At 41.0% G+C, this 21,162-nt stretch overlaps 1 protein-coding gene across 1 annotated transcript in view; it reads right to left on the reverse strand.

The window, feature by feature from the left end:
- shisa9b (shisa family member 9b) overlaps window positions 1-20,259 on the reverse strand; it is a 28,124-nt gene extending 7,865 nt beyond the window's left edge. Inside the window, exons 1-3 of the mRNA XM_021557855.3 lie at window positions 19,364-20,259; window positions 17,691-17,806; window positions 2,299-2,457 (exon numbers count right to left, since the gene is read on the reverse strand). Coding sequence (XP_021413530.1) covers window positions 2,299-2,457; window positions 17,691-17,806; window positions 19,364-19,884 — 796 coding nt within the window. The 5' untranslated portion in view covers window positions 19,885-20,259. The remainder of the gene's footprint in view (window positions 1-2,298; window positions 2,458-17,690; window positions 17,807-19,363) is intronic.
- Between the last annotated feature and the right edge of the window lie 903 nt (window positions 20,260-21,162).

Here is a 21,162-nt window from a genome sequence, read left to right on the forward strand (position 1 = left end):
TTTGTTGAGAGCCTCTCTTTCCTTGAGGTTTTTCTTTAAACGGAAAGTGTTACATAAACAGTGTCTCTCAGTAAGTAACCATACAGCATGCTAGGATGGAGACGGAGACCAGGCTAACTGATAATTCCAGCAGGCAGCAGAACATATCTACCCTAGCTGCTTGTTTTTTTTTTTTTTGCTCATCATTTGAGATCTCCATTGTGTTAATTAGCCCACATTTAATCATGTCATTTGAGTGTGATTACATGGAAGTTCGACACTTCAGAGGCGTATGCTCATTTGAGATCTCGGCTGATATTTATAATCCTCACGTCCTCTTTTATGAGAGAGATGCCTTCAATTTAACAGATGGCCAAATAAATACTGTACCATTCCCATCCATTTCAGTGGAATGGTTTCCCTTTCTCACATACTATAGGTATGCATGGCATGTGCAGTACCAGTTAAAAGTTTCTTAATTTTTTGTACTATTTTCTACATTGTAGAATAATAGTGAAGACATCAAAACTATGAAATAACACATGAATCATGTAGTAACCAAAAAAATAAGAATGGCGCCTGAGAGGATGGCTGCCTTTTTATTGGCTCTTAACCAACCGTGCTATTTTGTTTGTTTTTAAGCATTTAACTCTAAAGCTCTAATACCTGTTGTATTCGGCGCATGTGACAAATAAAATTAATTAGATTTGATTTGAAAAGTGTTAAACAAATCAAAATGTATTTTAGATTTTAGATTCTTCAAAGCAGCCACCCTTTGTCTTGATGACAGCTTTGCACACGCTTGGCATTCTCTCAACCAGCTTCATGAGGAATTATTTTCCAACAGTCTTGAAGAAGTTCCCACATATGCTGAGCACTTGTTGTCTGCTTTTCCTTCACTCTGCGGTCCAAGTCATCCCAAACCGTCTAAATTGGGTTGAGGTCGGGTGATTGTGGAGGCCAGGTCATCTGATGCCCTTACACAGCCTGGAGGTCTGTCTTGGGTCATTGTCCTGTTGAAAAACTAATGATAGTCCCACTAAGCGCAAACCAGATGGGATGGCGTATCGCTGCAGAATTCTGTGGTCACCATGCTGGTTAAGTGTGCATTGAATTTTAAATAAATCACAGACAGTGTCACCAGCAAAGCACCCCACACCATCACTCCTCCTTCTCCTCCTCCATGCTTCACCGTGGGAACCACACAGGCGGAGATCATCACCTACTCTGCGTATCACAAATACATGGCGGTTGGAATCAAAAATCTCACATTTGGACTCATCAGACCAAAGGACAGATTTCCACTGGTCTAATGTTCATTGCTTGTGTTTCTTGGCCCAAGCAAGTCTCTTCTTATTATTGGTGTCCTTTAGTAGTGGTTTCTTTGCAGCAATTTGACCATGAAGGCCTGATTCACGCAGTCTCCTCTGAACAGTTGATGTTGAGACGTGTCTGTTACTTGAACTCTGTGAAGCATTTATTTGGGCTGCAATCTGAGGTGCAGTTAAGTCTAATAAACTAATGCTCTGCAGCAGAGGTAACCCTGGGTCTTCCTTTCCTGTGGCGGTCCACATGAGAGCCAGTTTCATCATAGCACTTGATGGTTTTTGCGACTGCACTTGAAGAAACTTTCAAAGGACTTGAAATTTTCCGGATTGACTTACCTTCATGTTTTAAATTGTAATGATGGACTGTCGTTTCTCTTTGCTTCCTTGAGCTGTTCTTGCCATATGGTATTTTACCAAATAGGGCTATCATCTGTATACCACCCCTACCTTGTCACAACACAACTAATTGGCTCAAACGCATTAAGGAAAGAAATTCCACAAATGAACTTTTAACAAGGCACACCTGTTAATTGAAATGCATTTCAGGTGACTACCTCATGAAGTTGGCTGAGAGAATGCCAAGAGTGTGAAAAAATGTCATCAAGGCAAAGGGTTTGAAGAATCTCAAATATAAAATATATTTTGATTTGTTTAAAACTTTTTTGATTACTACATGATTCCATGTGTTACTTCCTAGTTTTGATGTCTTCACTATTATTCTACAATATAGAAACTAGTTTTTAAAAAAAAGGAAATCCCTTAAATCAGTAGGTGTCTCCAAAGGTTTCACAGGTTCTTATATTGTACTGTGAAATATATGCATTTAATTAGATTTGAAATGATGATTAAATTATATATTACCCCTTTTGATTAGCTGATGAAATCTGATTAGCTATTTTGATTATGAAGTTAATCAGAGAAGCAGCTCAGCGCTTATTCCTGTATTCCCATATCCGCAGATCTTAGAATGAGCAATAAGTGTGTCTCTTACCGACAGCCTTGAGGGAGGCGTACTTATTGAGCTCTTTCCCAGGTTGCTGTTGCTCATAGGGGCTAGGGATCTGTCCCAAGGAAGGGTAGGGGTGGGGAGGAGACCCTAAGCCTGGCATTAGTGATGATCCTGGACCCACACTGTTCATCTGGTTAGCCTCTGTAGGGAGAGAAAGAGAAAGATGGCAGAGAGAGAGATGTCAGTCTGGCAGAAAAAGTAAAAAATGTCATTAAATATTGATGTTCCATCTGAGTGATTGAGATTATGGGCCCATATAAATGCTACAATGTAGTTAGAAAATTCGATTGTGCACTGTTGTATTGTTTTCCCACTTAAGTGAGGCAATATTTTTTACCTTTTACTGCAATGGGCTAAAATCATGGTCACACAGTGTTTCTTGGTAGTCTTAAACATATCTACTTTGAAACCTCACTCATATGGCTATGGGCTTAAAAAAATAAAACACCATGTCAGATATAGTTGAAATGTATTACATTTTGAGTTGGCATCCCAATATTACACTTTATATACATCACATAAGACCATTGACATAGAAACACCAGATTTTTGGTTACTTAAAAAGAAAAAATGTTTATAGATTTTGAAATTATGAAAAATATTAATAACATTCCACCCATGAGGCCACTAGCTAATTTGGCTGCATGAAAGGGCTATCAGCAGAATTTTTTAAATCAGTGATTCTTCCTTCCTGTCAGTGGTGAGATGTAAGAGCTGGTGTCTCCCAAGAAAGCTGTGGAAGTCGAGACCTGATAGTGTAAGCTGCCTACGTGGGGTCTATCTCATTGACCTGCCAACACAATTGTTATATTCTCTTCATGTTAGCCCCGGGATACAAGTCATTAACCGTCCATCGCTCCGAGCTAGATGGCCCTCTAGCCAGCTCACTGTGCTAATCCTCTCCCAATCGAATTGCTTTGGTTTCCCCCAACCAAGTCTCAGCCAAAACCAACAGCAGCGTAGCTCAGCCCCCAGCTGATATGTCTCTCAATAGGCCTGATAGAAATCAATTTGACGGATGGATAAGAATGGACAGAGGTAATTGTTTCAGATCCTTGGTAACATTGCACCCCGTGCTGGTTGGCCCTCCCTGGGGACTCAGCTGGAGAGAGAGAGTGTGATGACTGCTCTTTATAAAATGGTACTAATCCAGCATCCAGCATGCAGACATCTGCTTAATTGAGGAGAGCATGGAACCATGGCAAATTGGCTGGCCCCCTGCCTGCTGGCATGGCAGAGCAACCAGATGTTGTGGGCATCATTTTCAACTGGCCCCGCAGGACCCAAAGGAGATCAGGAGACAGCAGACTGCACCCACGCCCAGGTGTCAGTTTGGGGGACGGTGAACCTTAATAACTCCAGGAATACTACAGTAGCTACAGTCATTGTAGTAGACATTGTAAGTGCCCATAAACTGCTGCTTGGGCATGTTGAGAACACTAATGAGTTTTCAAAGTACAAGCAATCTGTTGAGCAGCGGATTGAACCTATGGCACGAAATGCTGTTAGTAACAACAGCTTCCTATGTATGACCACATATTCAACAAGTAAAATAGAATGGTCCAGCACTGCTTGAAGATCTGGATTCATTTGAAGGCTACAACAAATTGTAAATAACACCTAGAAAAATTGAAAATAATGATCTGACTTCTTATGGGCCCTGTGTGTGTTATTCTTAGGTATCCTGTGTGTGTGTATCCTATGTTCTTTTCTCTCCTTCTCTCCTCACAGGTGGCAATCATCACTCCCCAATCAGTCACCAATCAATCATCAATCAGAAGACACACCTCCTATTGCCATTACCCTATCACATTCCCTTTCCCTTGGTTTAAAAACCCTGTCCCATGTTTCCTCTAGAGCCCAATCTCTCTGTCAATCTTTCTATGTTATACAATCTCTCGGTAGTGTTCTTGTTTGTTTTTAGCACCTCCATATCACCTTGTCCCCACCTGTGATGATTGTTTTTGTTATGGTGTTTGATGGTGGGAAAAGGGGGAACCAAGACATACATGGGCATACATTACCTGTAGGAATACTTTGTATAAAAACACTAGTTAGAACTGGGCGGACCACCCACTGTATTTTTGGTTAGTTAGCTGTTGTTAAAGTAGGCTAGTCTAGCTTAGGGATGTTTTTGAATACTTATTATTTCTTTCCTTGGGTCCAGCTCAGCCCCTTTTCCTGCTCCCCCCATTACCGTGTGTTTTCAAATAAACCATGAGTGTTTGACGGTAATTTAGTTGTCTGGTTATTTGGTTCTCACTCTTACTTTTTCACTATTATAATTTGCATGAGTTATGTTACGGGTCTCGTTACCATCTCCCCTAGACTGTCGGGCCAAAAGGGATTCGTAACAGTAATATACAAACAATATTAAGTAACTGTTTATTATTATTATGATGAATCAAAAGACAGGTCCTTCAGATATTATTTATAGTGAACAAGTATTCATTAAAAAGAGTACATGAAAAGGAGTTACCTTGGCTGTACCTTTTGAGACTGAGATAAATGACGAACTATAAACGTCTGCTTTAGAAAATAGAGACGAGAACCTCCAGTTCATTACTCATCTCACAGATGTGAACGTTCAGTAGTAGAGGAACTGGCAACATTTACTCCAGTGTGAATGCTTTTTTGATATATAGTTGTTGTGTTCTTACAACGACACAAACCGTAATAAATTATACTCGAAACAGAGATAACGTTGACATGACTTTCTCGTTCAAACTCAAGTTCGAGCACAGTGTGTTCATGCGCAGGCGCAGTACTCAATTAGTATCAATGCTCTAGGTTCCACAATAACAACATACTTCCCGTACCTATGATAAATGCTGTATAGTAGTATCACATAGCATACTTAACAATAATTATGGCCAGAATTCAATCATATCTGCAGTGTGACCACCCTCCTCTGCTTCCCCAATCATGATGATCAAAACAGGCTGTCAACTTGTATGTCATACATAATAACTGGCCGTGATGAATGGCATATTTGCAGAGGCACACTGAGGCCAATTAGCAACTTAACGACTCGTTTGCAAGTCAACAGGTCAACATGTTCTGAGAGCAGATTTCTCTGGCAAGTTTACACTTCGGTAGATTGCCAAAGGGAGGATAATAAGGTGAAAAGGACATACAATCCCCATTACTTATGCCCCAAATCTTACCAAGCAGTTCGCATTATAGGATTTACATCTTGATTGAACTGTATGCTACTGTACACATGCATCTCTCTGCTGCACTGATGGTATGAGGGGAGAATACACACATGACGATCGCTGAGTAGTCAACATCAATGTTTGTAATGATTGTGATGATAAAACACAGGTTAAATCAAATAAAAATGTCTTATCTGGAAGATCTGTTGCATTATAATACCTAATTTTATTGTTGCCATGCAACATCTAATCAGGCACACACACCACAGTGTGAAAAGCAAAGAGCCTCTTTTGCTCGGTTTCATGTTAGTTAGCCGATAAGGAGGTCAGTGGACGTGGAACCCTGTTTGCCAGTGCTGCAACTAGTGCACAATATTCCATTCTAATTAGCTCCACAACTAATATACTAAATACATTTGCATTTACACATTTAGCTCAACACTATCATCTGCTTTGGACAGCGGACAATGAGCCGTGAAAGAAATGGATCAAATCAAATCTAGGCAAAAATGGTTCTGTCTGGGAAAAGACTGATGCCAAGTGGACTGAAATAGATGTTCTGATTTGAAACCGGGTCTTGGTAGCAATGACCATTCGTCAGGGAAGAGATGTCAGCTATCGCTGAAATGTCAGCAGAGCTTTTGTTCTCCTCGTCTTCCCGGCTGGCAGGCGATTTGATTGGATTCTAGTCTATTTTTCCCAGACAGTTACTTAATGAATATGCCAGCTTTAGTTACGCATGCTTCCTGGCTCATGACTCAGCAGCAGCCACTGGAAGGTTTCTCTTCTCCAGATGATGAACACAATCATCGCTGGATCTACAGGTCCGAAAGGCTGAAGGCAGCAGCGATGTAAGCAAAGATGTCTGGTCTGACTAGTCTGACAGCCGGGCCAAGAGTGCTGTAGCCAACAGCAGGTGCATTAATCCATTTTGGTTGGAGAGGAAAGAAAAATGTGTTTCACGATAAGAAAAGTTGCATGATCTTTCAGAAGTTCAGAACCAAAATGTAGGAATGGACGGAATTGAAATCTACGTATCCCCAGAAAAAAACAGCATCAACTGCAAAATAAAATGGCAGTTCAAAATCAACTTTTGTTTTCATGAAAATAAACGATGAAATCGATCCTCTATGTTTATTTCATGCTTATCCACAGGGGAATAAATGTGAAGAACGGGAAAAGAAACTTCCCTAGCAACTTGCCCACCAGATTTGTAACTAAAGGTTCCATGAGGGCTACTGACTATGATAATCAGCAACGTTGGAAATTCTTATGAAATACTGCACTGCCTCCTGGAAACATATTTCCCCAGGCTGCACAGTGGTCCCAGTAGATACGCTCCAACAGGAGATGGTTCGGAACAACAGGGGAGTAGAGCTTTCAACAGAGGTCTGGAGGGACCCCAGCATGAATGAATGATGATTGTTGAAACGTTCCAGTGGTTTCTGTGGGGAAAAGGACAAGGGTTTAAAGAGGAAGAGACCATTGCACAGAACTACAATGTACTTTAAAGGGAGGAGAAAATGCTTTTGAATGAAGAATAGGGAAGGTGTTTATTTTCCTTAGCGAGTCCAATTAATATGAAAGAGGATAGTGTGGCAAGAGTTAAAAAAGTGGGAGGATAAGGTCAGGGACAGGAGGCGTGAACCAAACATGAAACAACTGTCAGCACCACTTCAAAGGGACTAATGTACTCTCCTCTGCCACTGAAAAATAAGAGATGGTACAAGTTTAACATTGTTACTTTTTTAACAAGTATCAACTTTTAGAGTCCACTATGCCACGGTGCAGCCTCTCCATGATAATAAAAAATATAATAATAGTGAAATAGGCTAATTAGAAGCTCATTTCCCACCGGTCAAATAGATGTTTCCGCGCTGTGCTAATTACTTTGTAAAGGAGCATGAAATGATCTGTGTTGTCTCATTAAAAGACATACAGGGAAGCTTTACAACTCTTTCACTACACCTGCTAATAGCGGGTCAGGTATGGCTCTGTGACTAGGTGAAAACAATGAGTGGTTTTCAAGAATCATTGTTCTCTGAAATTACCCCACCTCTGGAAATGTGGAAATCTGAAGTACAAGCTGTTACTTTTGCATTGAGCTGCTAATTTAAGGAGTAATACATCCGTCCCTCCATTGTCTGTGTACAATGGATAAAATCCCATTTCATCTGCCAGACATTTGTCCTCTTTACACACCATTTCTTCTAAATTACTGGAGTCCCACTTCAATTCACTTTCCAACTGTCTGCCACTGGTTAAAAGTGGTCCATTTGTGAAAACTTTTGTAAGGTTAAAGACTCAAAGGTTGTTGCTGGAGAAGTGAATCAACACTACAGACACAGATACCTTCCAAGAACTCATAAAAAATGCAAGAGTTTATTTTGGGATGCTACAATGGGAAGGGCACTCTCATTCACAGGTTATTTCCAATTGGGGTTGTGAAAGACGGCAGAAGGATTAGTCCTAAGACCTCCAATAACATGTACTGTATAATTTATTAGCAATACTTCATCATATTTGATGCACGCTTGTAGTTTCATCAGATGATTTGCCATTGCTTTTTTGCAATTGAAACATTTCAGATTCAATAAGCATGTACAGAAAATAATATGAATACTTCCAATATACCTACTGCAAGGAATGTGATTTCAATGCCTTTGCACAGTTTGTCAGTATTTGATGTTGATTTTCACAAATGAATTTGTCTAGAATAGTCAGTGTGACATTTAACACTGAGCCTCTCGCTGAAACCTACCTCTGCTTGACGGATTTACAGGGTATTAGACAGTGCGCTAGAAGAAAGTCAGTCAGTCACTCTTATTTGCCCTGATGGAAGAAGTCTATATTCCATGTAAATGTGTGTCTAGCCCCTGGCTTTTCTTCTTTATACTCATAAAGGTTGGACAAGCTGAGAGATTAATAGCCAGGCCTTGAAGATTGATGAGAAAAACCTTTGACTCACCAGGGTAAAATATGACTTGACAGGTCATTTTATAGGTTGAATTTCCTCAGTTGTAATTTACATAAAATAGGCATATGCAGGGATGGAACATAACCGATCTGGGTGCAGATGATGGCGTAAAAACAGTATCTGAATTCCTACAGACTGAGGAAAGCCATTGTCTGTGTAATCCAATCTGACAGGTGGAGCTCACTGTGAGGTAAAGCAGCAGAAGAATCAATACCGCCTCCTCTCTTCTCCTCTCTCGGAGCATTGTTCGCTCCTTCTCTGTGCTCTACCTGCTTCCATTACCTTAAATTCATACGCATTCATCAGCTCACCTCTGAAATGTAGCCGACGCTTCCAGACTCGGGAGTGTTATTGAGGGCAACACTTCACTTTGTAAATGTTGATGTTTATGGCTTGATTGGCAAACTAGGTGAACAGGTTTCTCTCCAGAGGCAAGTTTGACTATGCCAACTAAGTAATGGAAACTCCAACTTACAATGGCCTGTCTCCATAGTTCATACATTAACCAGTTGGCAACACCCACATGAGCAACAGTTCATACTCCCATTATTTATCTGCTGAGGGAGAACAGGCTCTGCTGCGCTCACAAAAAGCCTGCATGAAATGAACATTTAATGAACTTATATTCAGGCACTATGTAAATCTAATGTATTAGCTTTGTCTTGTTGTATTACTGAATGAAATTGACGTTCCCCTATGCTAAGAGTATATTGGATGGACAACACAGTTATTCTGTCAAGCTTGTTCATTACAGTGACACCATTGTATGTGCTTTATGAATGGATAATTCAGTAAACAGTTAGATAAAAATACAAGCACAGAATAACGATTTGCAAAAGGTACATTAAATATAGATACAACATATTCACTATTTTGTGCATTAAGATGTGTGTGCTGTGGTCTGGGTGAACTACTTAAAACCCTACATGATGGTGGGTTTGTGTGCACTATTTGTGATAATGGTACTCTCCATGCCACCAGCTGGGTCAAAGTTGTCTGTGCATGGAAGTGTGTGTTTCATTCGTCTATAGTACAGACACAAATGTGACTTCTACACAATAAATAATATGCCCACAGCAATGCAAAGGCTAATCACTACCTGCTCATCCAAGTGCTTGCATATTGCCATGTGCGACTTATGGCACATTAAATCATTAATTTAGACGAGAGAGAACTTAATTTGTATTCCATTAGTGGGAGTAAACCCTCATCTCACTTTTCAACCTTGTTGTATCAAGCTTCTCTTCTCAGCCTGCGAGCTTGACAAGGTGTTATCATTCATGTCAGGTACCAACAAAGATATAGAAGTACAGTATTAGTATGCAGCACCAGTATTTTTAAAGGAGGTTTGGCCCTTAGGCGGAAGCTTAACTGAAGTGTCTCAAAATGATCACAGCATTCTTTTGTCTAAAACCATTCAACAAGGCAGATATAAAAAGGAAGAGATACAAAATGCCCTGTTAAAAAACAGGCATGTAACTGGAAAGAAAGGTGTTGATTTGTAACCGTTTTCCATTCATTGTAGGTAGTAGTAATCCATTTAAATACAGTTTCCTGTGACACTGTCTTGTGGGGAAAGGGCCTGCCAGACCGTCCGGCCGTGTGTGTTGGCAGCAAGGGAGAACTTTCTTCTCTTCGGCTGGCTGCCTAGAGAAAAGAGGCCAAGTGGCCACAGGTGCACCTTGCTCACACAGGCAGGCCTAGCGGAGAGGGACAGGACAGTGCGTGTGGCCAAGATGGCCCCAGCAGCACACAGGACAGAAGTGGAGTGTAGCCTAGCCGCCAGCCAGCCAGCCACCCACCCAGAGGAGAGGCAACTAGAGGAGAGGGAACTAGAACAAAGCCCTGTCTGTCTGAAAGGATCTGTGACGCTGACACATGTGAGAACTCCCTCTGGACCATTTCACTCATTGCCAACCAGGCACCCGCAACCCCTGCCATAGAGGCAGTATCCATCCTAGGGAGGCAGCCCAGGCATGGGTACACTTGACAGTGCCAGACATGGCTAGGGGACGAGGAGGGGAACAGGCGCAGGACTGTGCCCCATAGACACACCACTCTACCCCCTGCCCAGAAGTGAGTCAAAGAGACAGAAGCAAAACGCCAGGGAGAAAATAACCATTTTAGTGGAGCTGTTGTGCAGTCAAAACAACAGCAGTCCTCAACACATATGGGAAGGAAGCACAAAGCGTTGTCTCCCGACAATGTATTCTCAAGGCTATAATCTCAGGGATATAGCAGACTATATTCTGTATACAGGGTACAGGATTTTGTAAAGTGTTTCTGTTGGCTTTTTCTGTTGATTGTGAGAAAGGACACTTTGTATGCTTTGTATGCTAACAGGCTTAGTTGTTCTATTGTAATATCTGTCCGTTGTAGCTAGTTGATCTAATGTTACAAATCCATCTGTGCTGCCCTGTTTTCCTGAATCTCACATACTACTGCAGCCGAACAAGGGGATTCATCTCCTGAACGCTTACCAACCAACTGAAGAGGGCTCAGTCACATAGCTAGTGCTGCTGTTCCTGCCGGTGCAATTATTTACCTCTCATCTCCAGTTCACAAAATTAGATCCTTGTGTCTTTGTTTATCTTGTAACAATATAGTCTCTGTGTGTGTGTGTGTGTGTGTGTGTGTGTGTGTGTGTGTGTGTGTGTGTGTGTGTGTGTGTGTGTGTGTGTGTGTGTGTGTGTGTGTGTGTGTGCGCGCATGCGTATATGAAAGCCACACCTTGATGTCCTCAAATACATCAAAACGACAGTGACGGTGCTAGATTTTCCTGTGGGCGAAAACAGAGCACAACCCATTTAGTTGCAACCAGATGCCAACCTGCCATGAAAATGTAAATAACATGGGAGGTATGTTGTTGTACAACTGAGGCATTATCTACAAAGAGAGAAATACCAGACCCAGTAGAGATGTAATGCTACTGTACTACAATGACTGAAGGTTGACTGGGTATTACTATGCTGCTCCTGAACTGAGGGTCTCCTGGACTAATAACGTCTGGTGGTTTTGAGGTTGTAAGATGCATGATTGTGATTGTTTGGGTTTCTCTTCTGACAATGACCATTTCTTTCCCCCAAAGCATCCATTTGTTCCAAGAAACGTCTGGTCGTCTGTTGACATGAACCACCTCTGTCTTTGCTGACCTAGTAATAATTACAAAAGAGTGATGGAAGGACAGTAATTTTCACAACCACTATGACAAGCATTGTATGGTCAAAAACAGCAATATATTTTTCAGAGGGATGTGTTTCCTATGGTATTGTAGATTGTGGATACTATGATATTCATCATTTAGCTGGGAGTAAACTTAAACACTTACCACTTAAGAGGGGCTTGCCAACACTTACCAACAAAGAAAAGATGACCAAAGAACCCTCTTTAAAGGGTAAGTGAAGAAAGCCCCCTTTGAAGCTGTGACCATTCTTAGTGGACATTAATATTACATTACATTGGATGTGATAGAACACCCAACAGGCCCTCTGTGTAATTTCCCAATCACCAGCCAGCAGGGAGGCAGAGTATCCTGAGCAGTGTGAGGATATTCAGAACAAGTGATCTAAGGTATCTGCAGTAACCCCCATGTTATTGAACTACTCAAAAATGCCATTAGGCAGTCCTAAAATAAATCCTTGTCATTGGTCATACATGAGGGTATTGGTTTTTGGGGGTCTGATCGGCAGTCCGGTATATGATAAACCTACAGCTTACGTTTAAAATACATTGTTGAACATGGTGTGTTGTTTTAATGTTTTAATGTACTGCATAGGGAGGGATTCATGTTCATCTTTTTCGGATCACATTTTGCTGCAGGTTTAAATGTAGCTTACTAATAGCTGTACTATGACCCATCAGTGAGGCAGCCATAGGACACAGCGCTGAAGCTCCCATCCCATCGCTAGCTGCTCCTGAGCCCCTGATTTCCACCACCTACCTGTCAACATGTCGGCTGGCTGGTAATGAATGGATCATTATTCCAGGAGGGGGCACGGAAGAAAAAAAGGGCTCTCTGTTTAAAGAATGATTAATTATTCGCCTGTCATGGCAGCACCAAGAACGCCTGAATTCATTAAAGTGAATAATAATCATTTCAGCTGAAGGAGAAAACTCATCTCGTAGGCATACCTTGAGGTACAGTAGGCTTGATGTTCAGGGTACTATATGCCTGTGACAACCAGGCAGACGTTTTCTGAAAGATACTACCTTGTCCACACATTTCCGTACTCTACTTTGGTGGGTTTCGATGTAAGAGGAGAAAGTGGCAGCATTAACCAAAGAAAATGCTTATTCTACAGTTGATGTGATGAAAACAAAGAACTAAGCTGCCTATTAGGAATGTTCATTCATTATTAGTATTTCCCTCAAACATGATTATTATGATATTTAAGGGTGCCTCAAATGTCTATATGTATAGTTTTCCTCAGGGGAATTTCCCGAGATAAAAGTATTTCTTTATCAGTTCAGTCTGAAGTTGAAAGGGGCAGAAAAAAAATCAGTGTCGGCACAATTGTGTGAGATGGCCAAGGATACAGGCATGCACAATCCTATAGGAGTTGACAGTGTAACAGCAAACTGCAAGTGTATAATCAGGTCCTTTTGCCACTGTGGGGAAATGAATTCAGTCAGATATAATGTATTCTGCCTCTTAAATTAGTGTAATTCAACAACAATCCCTTTTTTCTGCTCCTGTCTATTTTATCTACAACAGCAAAAATCCATGGACAGGCCACTTGGTCGTCATACCTTCATTTCCATGGAGATGTCATGCATATTGGCACCATATGTATTAGTTCCATCATGTGACATAAGGGAATCAGAATGGAAACCACCTGAGCCATATACAGTGTCTTCAGAAAGCGTTCACACCCCTTGACTTTTTCCACATTTTGTTGTGTTACAGCCTGAATTTAAAATGGATTAAATTAATATTTGATTTGATATATTAATTACACTTTGTATGGTGTATCAATGTACCCAGTCACTACAAAAATACAGGTGTCCTTCCTAACTCAGTTGACGAAGAGGAAAGAAACCATTCAGGGATTTCACTATGAAATGTACTTTATGTCCTGAATACAAAGCGTTATGCTTGGGGCAAATCCAACACATCACTGAATTACCACTCTTCATATTTTCAAGCATGGTGGAGGCTGCATTATGTTATGAGTATGCTTGTAATCGGTAAAGACAAGGGAGTTTTTGGGGATAAAAATAAATACATGGAATAGAACTAAGCACAGGCAAAGTCCTAGAGGAAAACCTGGTTCAGTCTACTTTCCAAAAGACACAGCAGGACAATAACCTAAAACACAAGGCCAAATATACACTGGAGTTACTTACCAATATGACATTGAATGTTCCTGAGGCGCCTAGTTACAGTTTTGACTTTAATCGGCTTGAAAATCTATGGCAAGACTTGAACATTTCAGTCTAGCCATGTTCAACAACCAACTCGACAGAGCTTGAAGAATTTTAAAAAGAATAATGTGCAAATATTGTACAATCCTGGTGTGCAAAGTTCTTAGAGACTTACCCAGAAAGACTGACAGCTGTAATCGCTGCCAAAGGTCATTCTAACATGTATTGTCTCAGGGGTGTGAATACCTATGTAAATGAGATATTTCTGTATTTCATTTTACAAACATTTGCAAAAATGTCTAAAAACATGTTTTCAGTTTGTCATTGTGGGGTTTCTGAAGGCTCTGTATAGCATGTATGATCTGAAGCACTGGAAACCACTGACTCTTCTTGTATAAAAGAGGGGACTTTGTATTGTGAATGTCAAAGCGCTTAAAAAAAAATCATAGCCATGGTCTAATCATAACACAGTTCTTTCATAATCAATTAAAGGTCTGACGAGGGTTAATGAACGTTTCAAAATTGGTCTTTGAAACAAAGGCCTCATTACTTGAATGTACTGAGTACTGAATGTATTGGGTCTACGGCCATTGCAATGGGAGAAAGCTTTCCCACTGGGCACAGACATCAGTGCAACGTCTGATTTTGATTTACATTTGGTTGAGTTATCGACTAACTTGAATTACATGTGAAATAAACCAAACATGTCATCCTGTCATTGGATTTAGGTTAAAAGTTAATTGGAAAAAAGACTAAATTCCCTGACGTTGATGACTTTTTGTAAATCCAATCAGTTTTCCACGCTGATTCAATGTCATCACATTTGAGTTTTGGGGTTGAAATGACTTGGAAACAACGTTGAATCAACCTGTTTTTGCTATGTTGGTTGCAATTACAAAAAAAGCACAATATGCAGATAAAAACATCCAGAAAAAACACATTATGTTTAATAGATACCTTGATGTTGACACAAGTAAGCTCTTTCAATTGAATCCTCAATGCAGCAAGTGTTCAGTGTAATATAACATCAGATTGAAAACCCAGGAGGAGATGTTACTCAAACACATGCAGCCTCACATTAACCTAATTACTTGTGCTGCCACCTCTTCAGAGTGCTACTCTCTCACAAGACACAGTTCACACACAGACAGTCCTCTTTGGCAGTCAATGTATGCCATGGGGTGTCACATACATGGAAATCAGCCTCACTAGACTAGATACCCTGCATAATTCCCATCTAGTGGAATAGCCTGTCTAAGTGACAGCTTCTGCTAGCTGTGCTGTGCTTGCTTTACATGTGTGATAATGAGATTCATTCACCAGAATAACACTCTTCAGGCGCCTCAGCCTAAAGGGTTTCATTCCATTCCGATTCTATTGATGCTGTATTAGGCAAATTTGAAAATCAATTTGAATTAAACTATTTCCCTTGTTCTGATTTTTTATTTTTTATTTACACCACTATAGCAACCCTGATTATGCTCTCTAGTCTAGTGTTTGAGGTTTCTTACTATTCTGGCTGAGGTACCATGCTACCATAAAAAGCCCTGTCAATTTCCTGTCTTGATGTCTGTCTACTAAGCTGTACCCAGTGGGTTACCTAATTCAAAACAATCACACACTGTGTTGCTGACTGAGCATCTGTGCCTGCCAGTCAGTCTCAGCACTCGCGGCTTTAAGCACTTTAATGGCATTTCAGACTGGAGAACCTCAGTAATGTAAAGGTTTTTTTTAGTCCCAGTGCTCTATGAAATGGCCCTGCTCCCAGCACAGTCACACACCCCACTCTCTGGGTTATTACCGCTCAGCCTGCATGGAGATGGAGTCAGCTCTTTAACAGCACAACACCTGGGTGTCTCCTCTCGCACACCTCCCTGCGCCTCTCCACATCTTCAACAGGGAGCTCACTGGGTGAGGCTATTCACACTGATACAATAACCCATCACGTCTTCTCATGAAACAGCAAGACACTGCTCTGCCTGTGTGACTTTTTACAAGAGAACAGTCAGTGTGGGAACGAGTGTGAATACCTGCTCAAAGAAACCTGTGCTGTCATCCCACTTTATTGAATAAGGGTTTCAGTTAGCATAACTAAACAACACTACCTCTATTCCAATACAGCACACACCTTAATAGTGACAAACTGCTCCTTCTGATTCTATAACGCCCACATTATACCAAACCAATAAAAAACAGCGTGTTGAATTCTAGTGGAATCACACACTGCTTTCACCCAATCCCTGGCCTTCTAAGGACACCTGAAAAGCTCTGTCACACTAAATGACACATCCCTTTTGTGAGCCGACACAGTGGAGATTGAAGAGGTCCTTGTTGCTTCAACTTGATGTGACGGACTAAGAGAGATAGTGTTGTGCTTGGAGGAGGTGGGAGGGCCACTGACAAAGGAAGAGATTACCCAGAACCCACCTCTCCACTCATCTACCCTCTCCAATCCACAGTGCTATTGTGTGAAAACGTATGGATCCTTCCCTTTACTGTGAGGAGAGACAATGCCAATGTGTGTCCATGCAGCCCACCTGATGGCAGAACTGGGTCTCCAATCCCTTTGGTAATTCCTACCCAAGGGATGGGAGAGAAATATGCCAGATCTTCACGCGAATACAAGCTACAAGCTTCAATTATCGGTGGAAGCTACACTCAAGAATCAAAGTGAAGGCTCTTGACCCAGAGCTGCCACATCCACTTCAGTTTTTGACAAAAAGCAGAAAAAAACACACTGTTGCCATTTGCTTATGCCGTCAACATAAAACTAGTATTCCCATTATTATTCTCTCCAAGTTGGATTTGTCCATCTCACACAAACAAACAGCTTGTTTTTCATGTCAAACATTGACACTCCTTTTCAGCAGGAAAAATGCACTGCCATAAGTAAACATGTCATTTTACCTCTCTCCAATAACAGACGGCATGCGTTACAATCACTTCCAAACAAGCAAATGGGGAAAAGTCTGTCCATTGCCATTAGTGGCTAAAGCCTAGCTTGTGTGATTGCAACCGGCAGTCTGAGACATGCAATGCATAATAAAATAATACATCCTGCATCATCCACGTGAGTGAGCGAGTGAGTGAGTGAGTGAGTGAGTGAGTGAGCGAGCGAGCGAATTCTTGCGGGTCTGTGTATAGATGTGTGCCGGCCTGTTGTAAGAGATGGAGAGCAGCGCAAGACTTATACTCCTGTTAGTCAGCGGCGGTTGATGATGATAATTATCCCAGTGTGTTAAATGATTACTGAGGCTGTGAGTAATTGCTTCAGCAGCTCACAGGACTCTCCAAAATGGACTTCTTTCACAACTCTCGTATCTGGAGCAGCTAAATCAGGCGAGCCAGGAAGGCAAAGGGTGGTGGTGAAGAAAGCCTTTTGAATTTCACAGCTGCCTCACTACAACCACAAAGACCAATCGGAGACTGTTGGGCACTTCAATAGGACTCCAGCATAGAATTGATGAAAATGAAAATGTCAACGTTCTCTTGCGTGATAAGGTTTACTGCTAGTGGCTGTTTAGAAACATTGTGTGTGTGTGTGTGTGTGTGTGTGTGTGTGTGTGTGTGTGTGTGTGTGTGTGTGTGTGTGTGTGTGTGTGTGTGTGTGTGTGTGTGTGTGTGTGTGTGTGTACAGAGGTAAAGATTGTGCATGATTGGTCCGATCACAGCAGTCAGACCCTCAGGCATCTGCAGATGGCATCCTGTTTATACCATCTCTGTATCTCAATCATGACCATACCCAATGCATTGCAGAGCTTCACATAATACACTATGCATCTTACCACTGGTTGTACTTTCCAATGTGTGTCAAACTATTGTTGTAGTGGCTACTCTCTATGAAATGAGACATTGGATGGGAGAGGCCTACTTACGGAGACTGTTCGCAGGTACCCTGTTGGCTTGCATGTTGTCATAGTGCTGTCCATGCACTCCAATGTCTTCTGAGTGTTCTCCTGGACCAGGCTGGCGCATCACCTGGGCTAGAGCCCTGACAAAAAACACAAACACCTCAATCAGCTGGTTCACTCAATAATAAAACGTGGCAAAGAAATCAAAATGGCTATGAAATCGAGCAAAGTTACAGTAGCTCAAACGCTGTAAACCTCAATATTTATCGGAAATCCTTACAGGTCTTAATGTTTGAATAATGTAGATTAAATCAAATAAATTATTCTCATGCTTGTAGATGAACTACGAATAACAAATTATCATATGCTCAAAGGGTTTTCATTTGATATGCACAATACCATTTATGCTATATTGGGTTAGTGGGATCACCTTCCTTTGTGCATTGATAATATAGTTGAGAATTATGACAAATCACAATAGGGATCACAAGGTATGTTGAGACAAAGGAAACCCACTGAGCACAGACGTCAGTTCAACGTCTAGTTTTGATTTACTTTTGGTTGAGTTGTCAACTAACGTGAGTTCAACGTGAAATTAAAGTCATCACATTGAATCTTTCTGTTGAAATGACATGGAAACAACATTAAATCAACCAGTTTTTTGGGGAAGTGAACCTTAAGTTTGCTTTCCCTTTAAAAAGAACAACGAATCTAATTAAAATGCTGAAATCTAGGGCAGCGAGATATTTAAAAACAATCGCAGGTGTAATGGAGTAAAAAAGTGGCTTTTAATGGCACCATGTTAGATGACATCAAGGGAGATGAGAGCATGGCTCATCACACACTATTACCTACAACACATCTGGTTTTACCAGAACGTAGTGAGCATGGCTCATCACACACTATTACCTACAACACATCTGGTTTTACCAGGACATAGTGAGCATGGCTCATCACACACTACTCCCTACAACACATCTGGTTTTACCAGGACGTAGTGAGCATGGCTAATCACACACTACTCCCTACAACACATCTGGTTTTACCAGAAGGTAGTGAGCATGGCTCATCACACACTACTCCCTACAACACATCTGGTTTTACCAGGACATAGTGAGCATGGCTCAAGACATCAACGCAATTGGACAGGTATTCACAGTCACTCACAAATAAAATATAGTAGGCTGCATAGGTATTGCCTATGATTGCCAATCAAATTGTGGTCAGTAGAACTGACTGAGCATGTATATTTATTCTATATTTTAACACTTCCCACTGGTCAAAAATTGGTTGGATCATGAATCAATGTTGTTTCCATGTGTATGTGACCAATAAAATCTCATTTGATTTGATTTCAACCAACAAATATATGTGATATGGGAAAACTAACTGAATTTGAAAAAGGTCATCAAGGTAAGGACATTTCATATTTATTTCACCCAACTTTTAACTGAAATGTTTTGTTGATTTTTGTTGTTGATTTCAACCAAATGTAAATAGAAACTAGAAATTGAACGGACTTCTGTGTCCAGTGGGTTATCACCTAGTTTAACAAAACAGAATATTTAATGCATCGAAATATTTAAGGAAACTTCTGACACCCAAATAAAAGTTAAATTCCTGCATTAATTTAGGCTATCCAAAGTTGTTACTGCATTGCGCACAGGGACTGCTGATGTTGTTTACTGTACACACACCTTGACATGTTTTCTCTGTGTGGACGGTGCGCCTTTTCAAGTCCAAGTTTTGTGAAAATCCCAACGAGGGCCATTATGGCAACAACTCCACATATTATATACACAATTAAGTTTGTCTTATCCTTTGTGGGGTCGTGAGTGGGGTCTTTTTTCTTAGGCGGGGGTCTGCCTGTCATCATCCACGGCGGCGTGTCATAGTTTTTGCAGGTGGTCTGGTCCAGCCGCGAGCTTGTAAACTCACAGCAGAATCTGAAGCCACAGGTCCCGCAGCAGTACAGGTAACTGCCCGTCTGGCACACAAACGGCGGATCCCACTGGCCCATCACATCGTAATAACCCCGGCACCTGTCCTCTGTATGCGGACTCTCCGAAACGCTATTCTCTCTGTTCAATTTTGACTCGTTGGTACCCGTTGGTACCATAATAAAGCCGTCCAGTTTCTGCCCTGGCTCCCCCTCCGCGTCGCATACAAGAACTTTCACCAAAAAGTAGCCAAGCAACAACCCCGCGCTTCTCATCATGTGCGTCCCTTTGTTACTTTTCTTCTCCACTGTAGACGAAGGAAAGGCGATGACCAGGTATCATAACAAGCTTGTACGCATAATCCAAGAACATGAAACACAGCCATCCGCGATGATTATCATGATTACGCAACGCAACTTCTGCGCGTAATTGTCCATCAGCGCACGGTGATGTTGTATGGCAATTTGTGTAAATGTTATATCTGTTCCAATTGCTTATAACAAAAAAACTGATGCGACAACAACACTTTTACAGTTGCTACAGGTATCTTGAATATGAGTATCTTGAATAGGTTTAAATCATTTCTCTGCGCTGCGCCACAGACATCCTCCGGTGACTGTCGGAGTCCTTATTGGTAGTTCACTCCAGGCAGTGGGAACATTACCGAACCAATTACCGACAGAGTGAGGAAGAAAAAGGAGGTGGAGACACTTGTGGTAGGTGGGAGAGAGACATGTATGCAATCTGTTGTTTTTATACAGAACAACATACTCATGCTCAGATTAAAAAATGTTCATAGTAGCCTACTGCAGGCTACAGAAAAAAGATATACTGTATTCAGACACTACAATACTGTCCGAATTGTTTTTTCTTTATATGCCTATAAAGTCGCAGGGTGCATTGAAATGATAGATTTGCAATGTTGCTGTTGTCTGTCAAGTCAAAGGGGATTTCATGCATGTTGTATTTGACTGCTATTTGTGGCCAATATATCGCACCCTATTTGTTTCATTATGTATTATTCAATAGGCCACGGCTATGAAAAGAGCCTATAGGGCAAGCAAACAAGGTGTGATTAGTATTGGTGTGACCTTTGTCATTGTATTGCTGTAACTGTTTTGTCATTTCAGGTGATAAAATATACATAATCAATACAATTCGTCTGACTAATGACATTTGATTTGTATACCTGTACATTTTGGAATTCTGAATGTATATCCCTTGATTGTACCACACACAAAAGGGCATGATCATATCATTATTTCTGTAAGACTTTTACTGTGGGTGTTGAAACCTCTAAAGCGCTTGATTATTGAGAACAACTCCCTAGTCAAAAAATCCTATAGGATTCCAATAGAAAAATGTAGAACCTATCCTATAGGATTTTATTCCTATAGAATCCTATAGGGGTCCATTTGGAGTGGTTCCAATAGTTTTTATTTGATTGGAATCTAATAGGAGTTTTTGACTAGGTAGATGTTAAAGTGCTTCAGAGGTTTCAACACTCACAGTAAAAGTCCTAAATAAATAATTGCATGATCACGCTATTTTGTGTG

The sequence above is a fragment of the Oncorhynchus mykiss genome, chromosome 13 (genome assembly GCF_057628025.1).
Source record: "Oncorhynchus mykiss isolate SJ-2025 chromosome 13, ASM5762802v1, whole genome shotgun sequence".
NCBI lineage: Eukaryota > Metazoa > Chordata > Actinopteri > Salmoniformes > Salmonidae > Oncorhynchus > Oncorhynchus mykiss.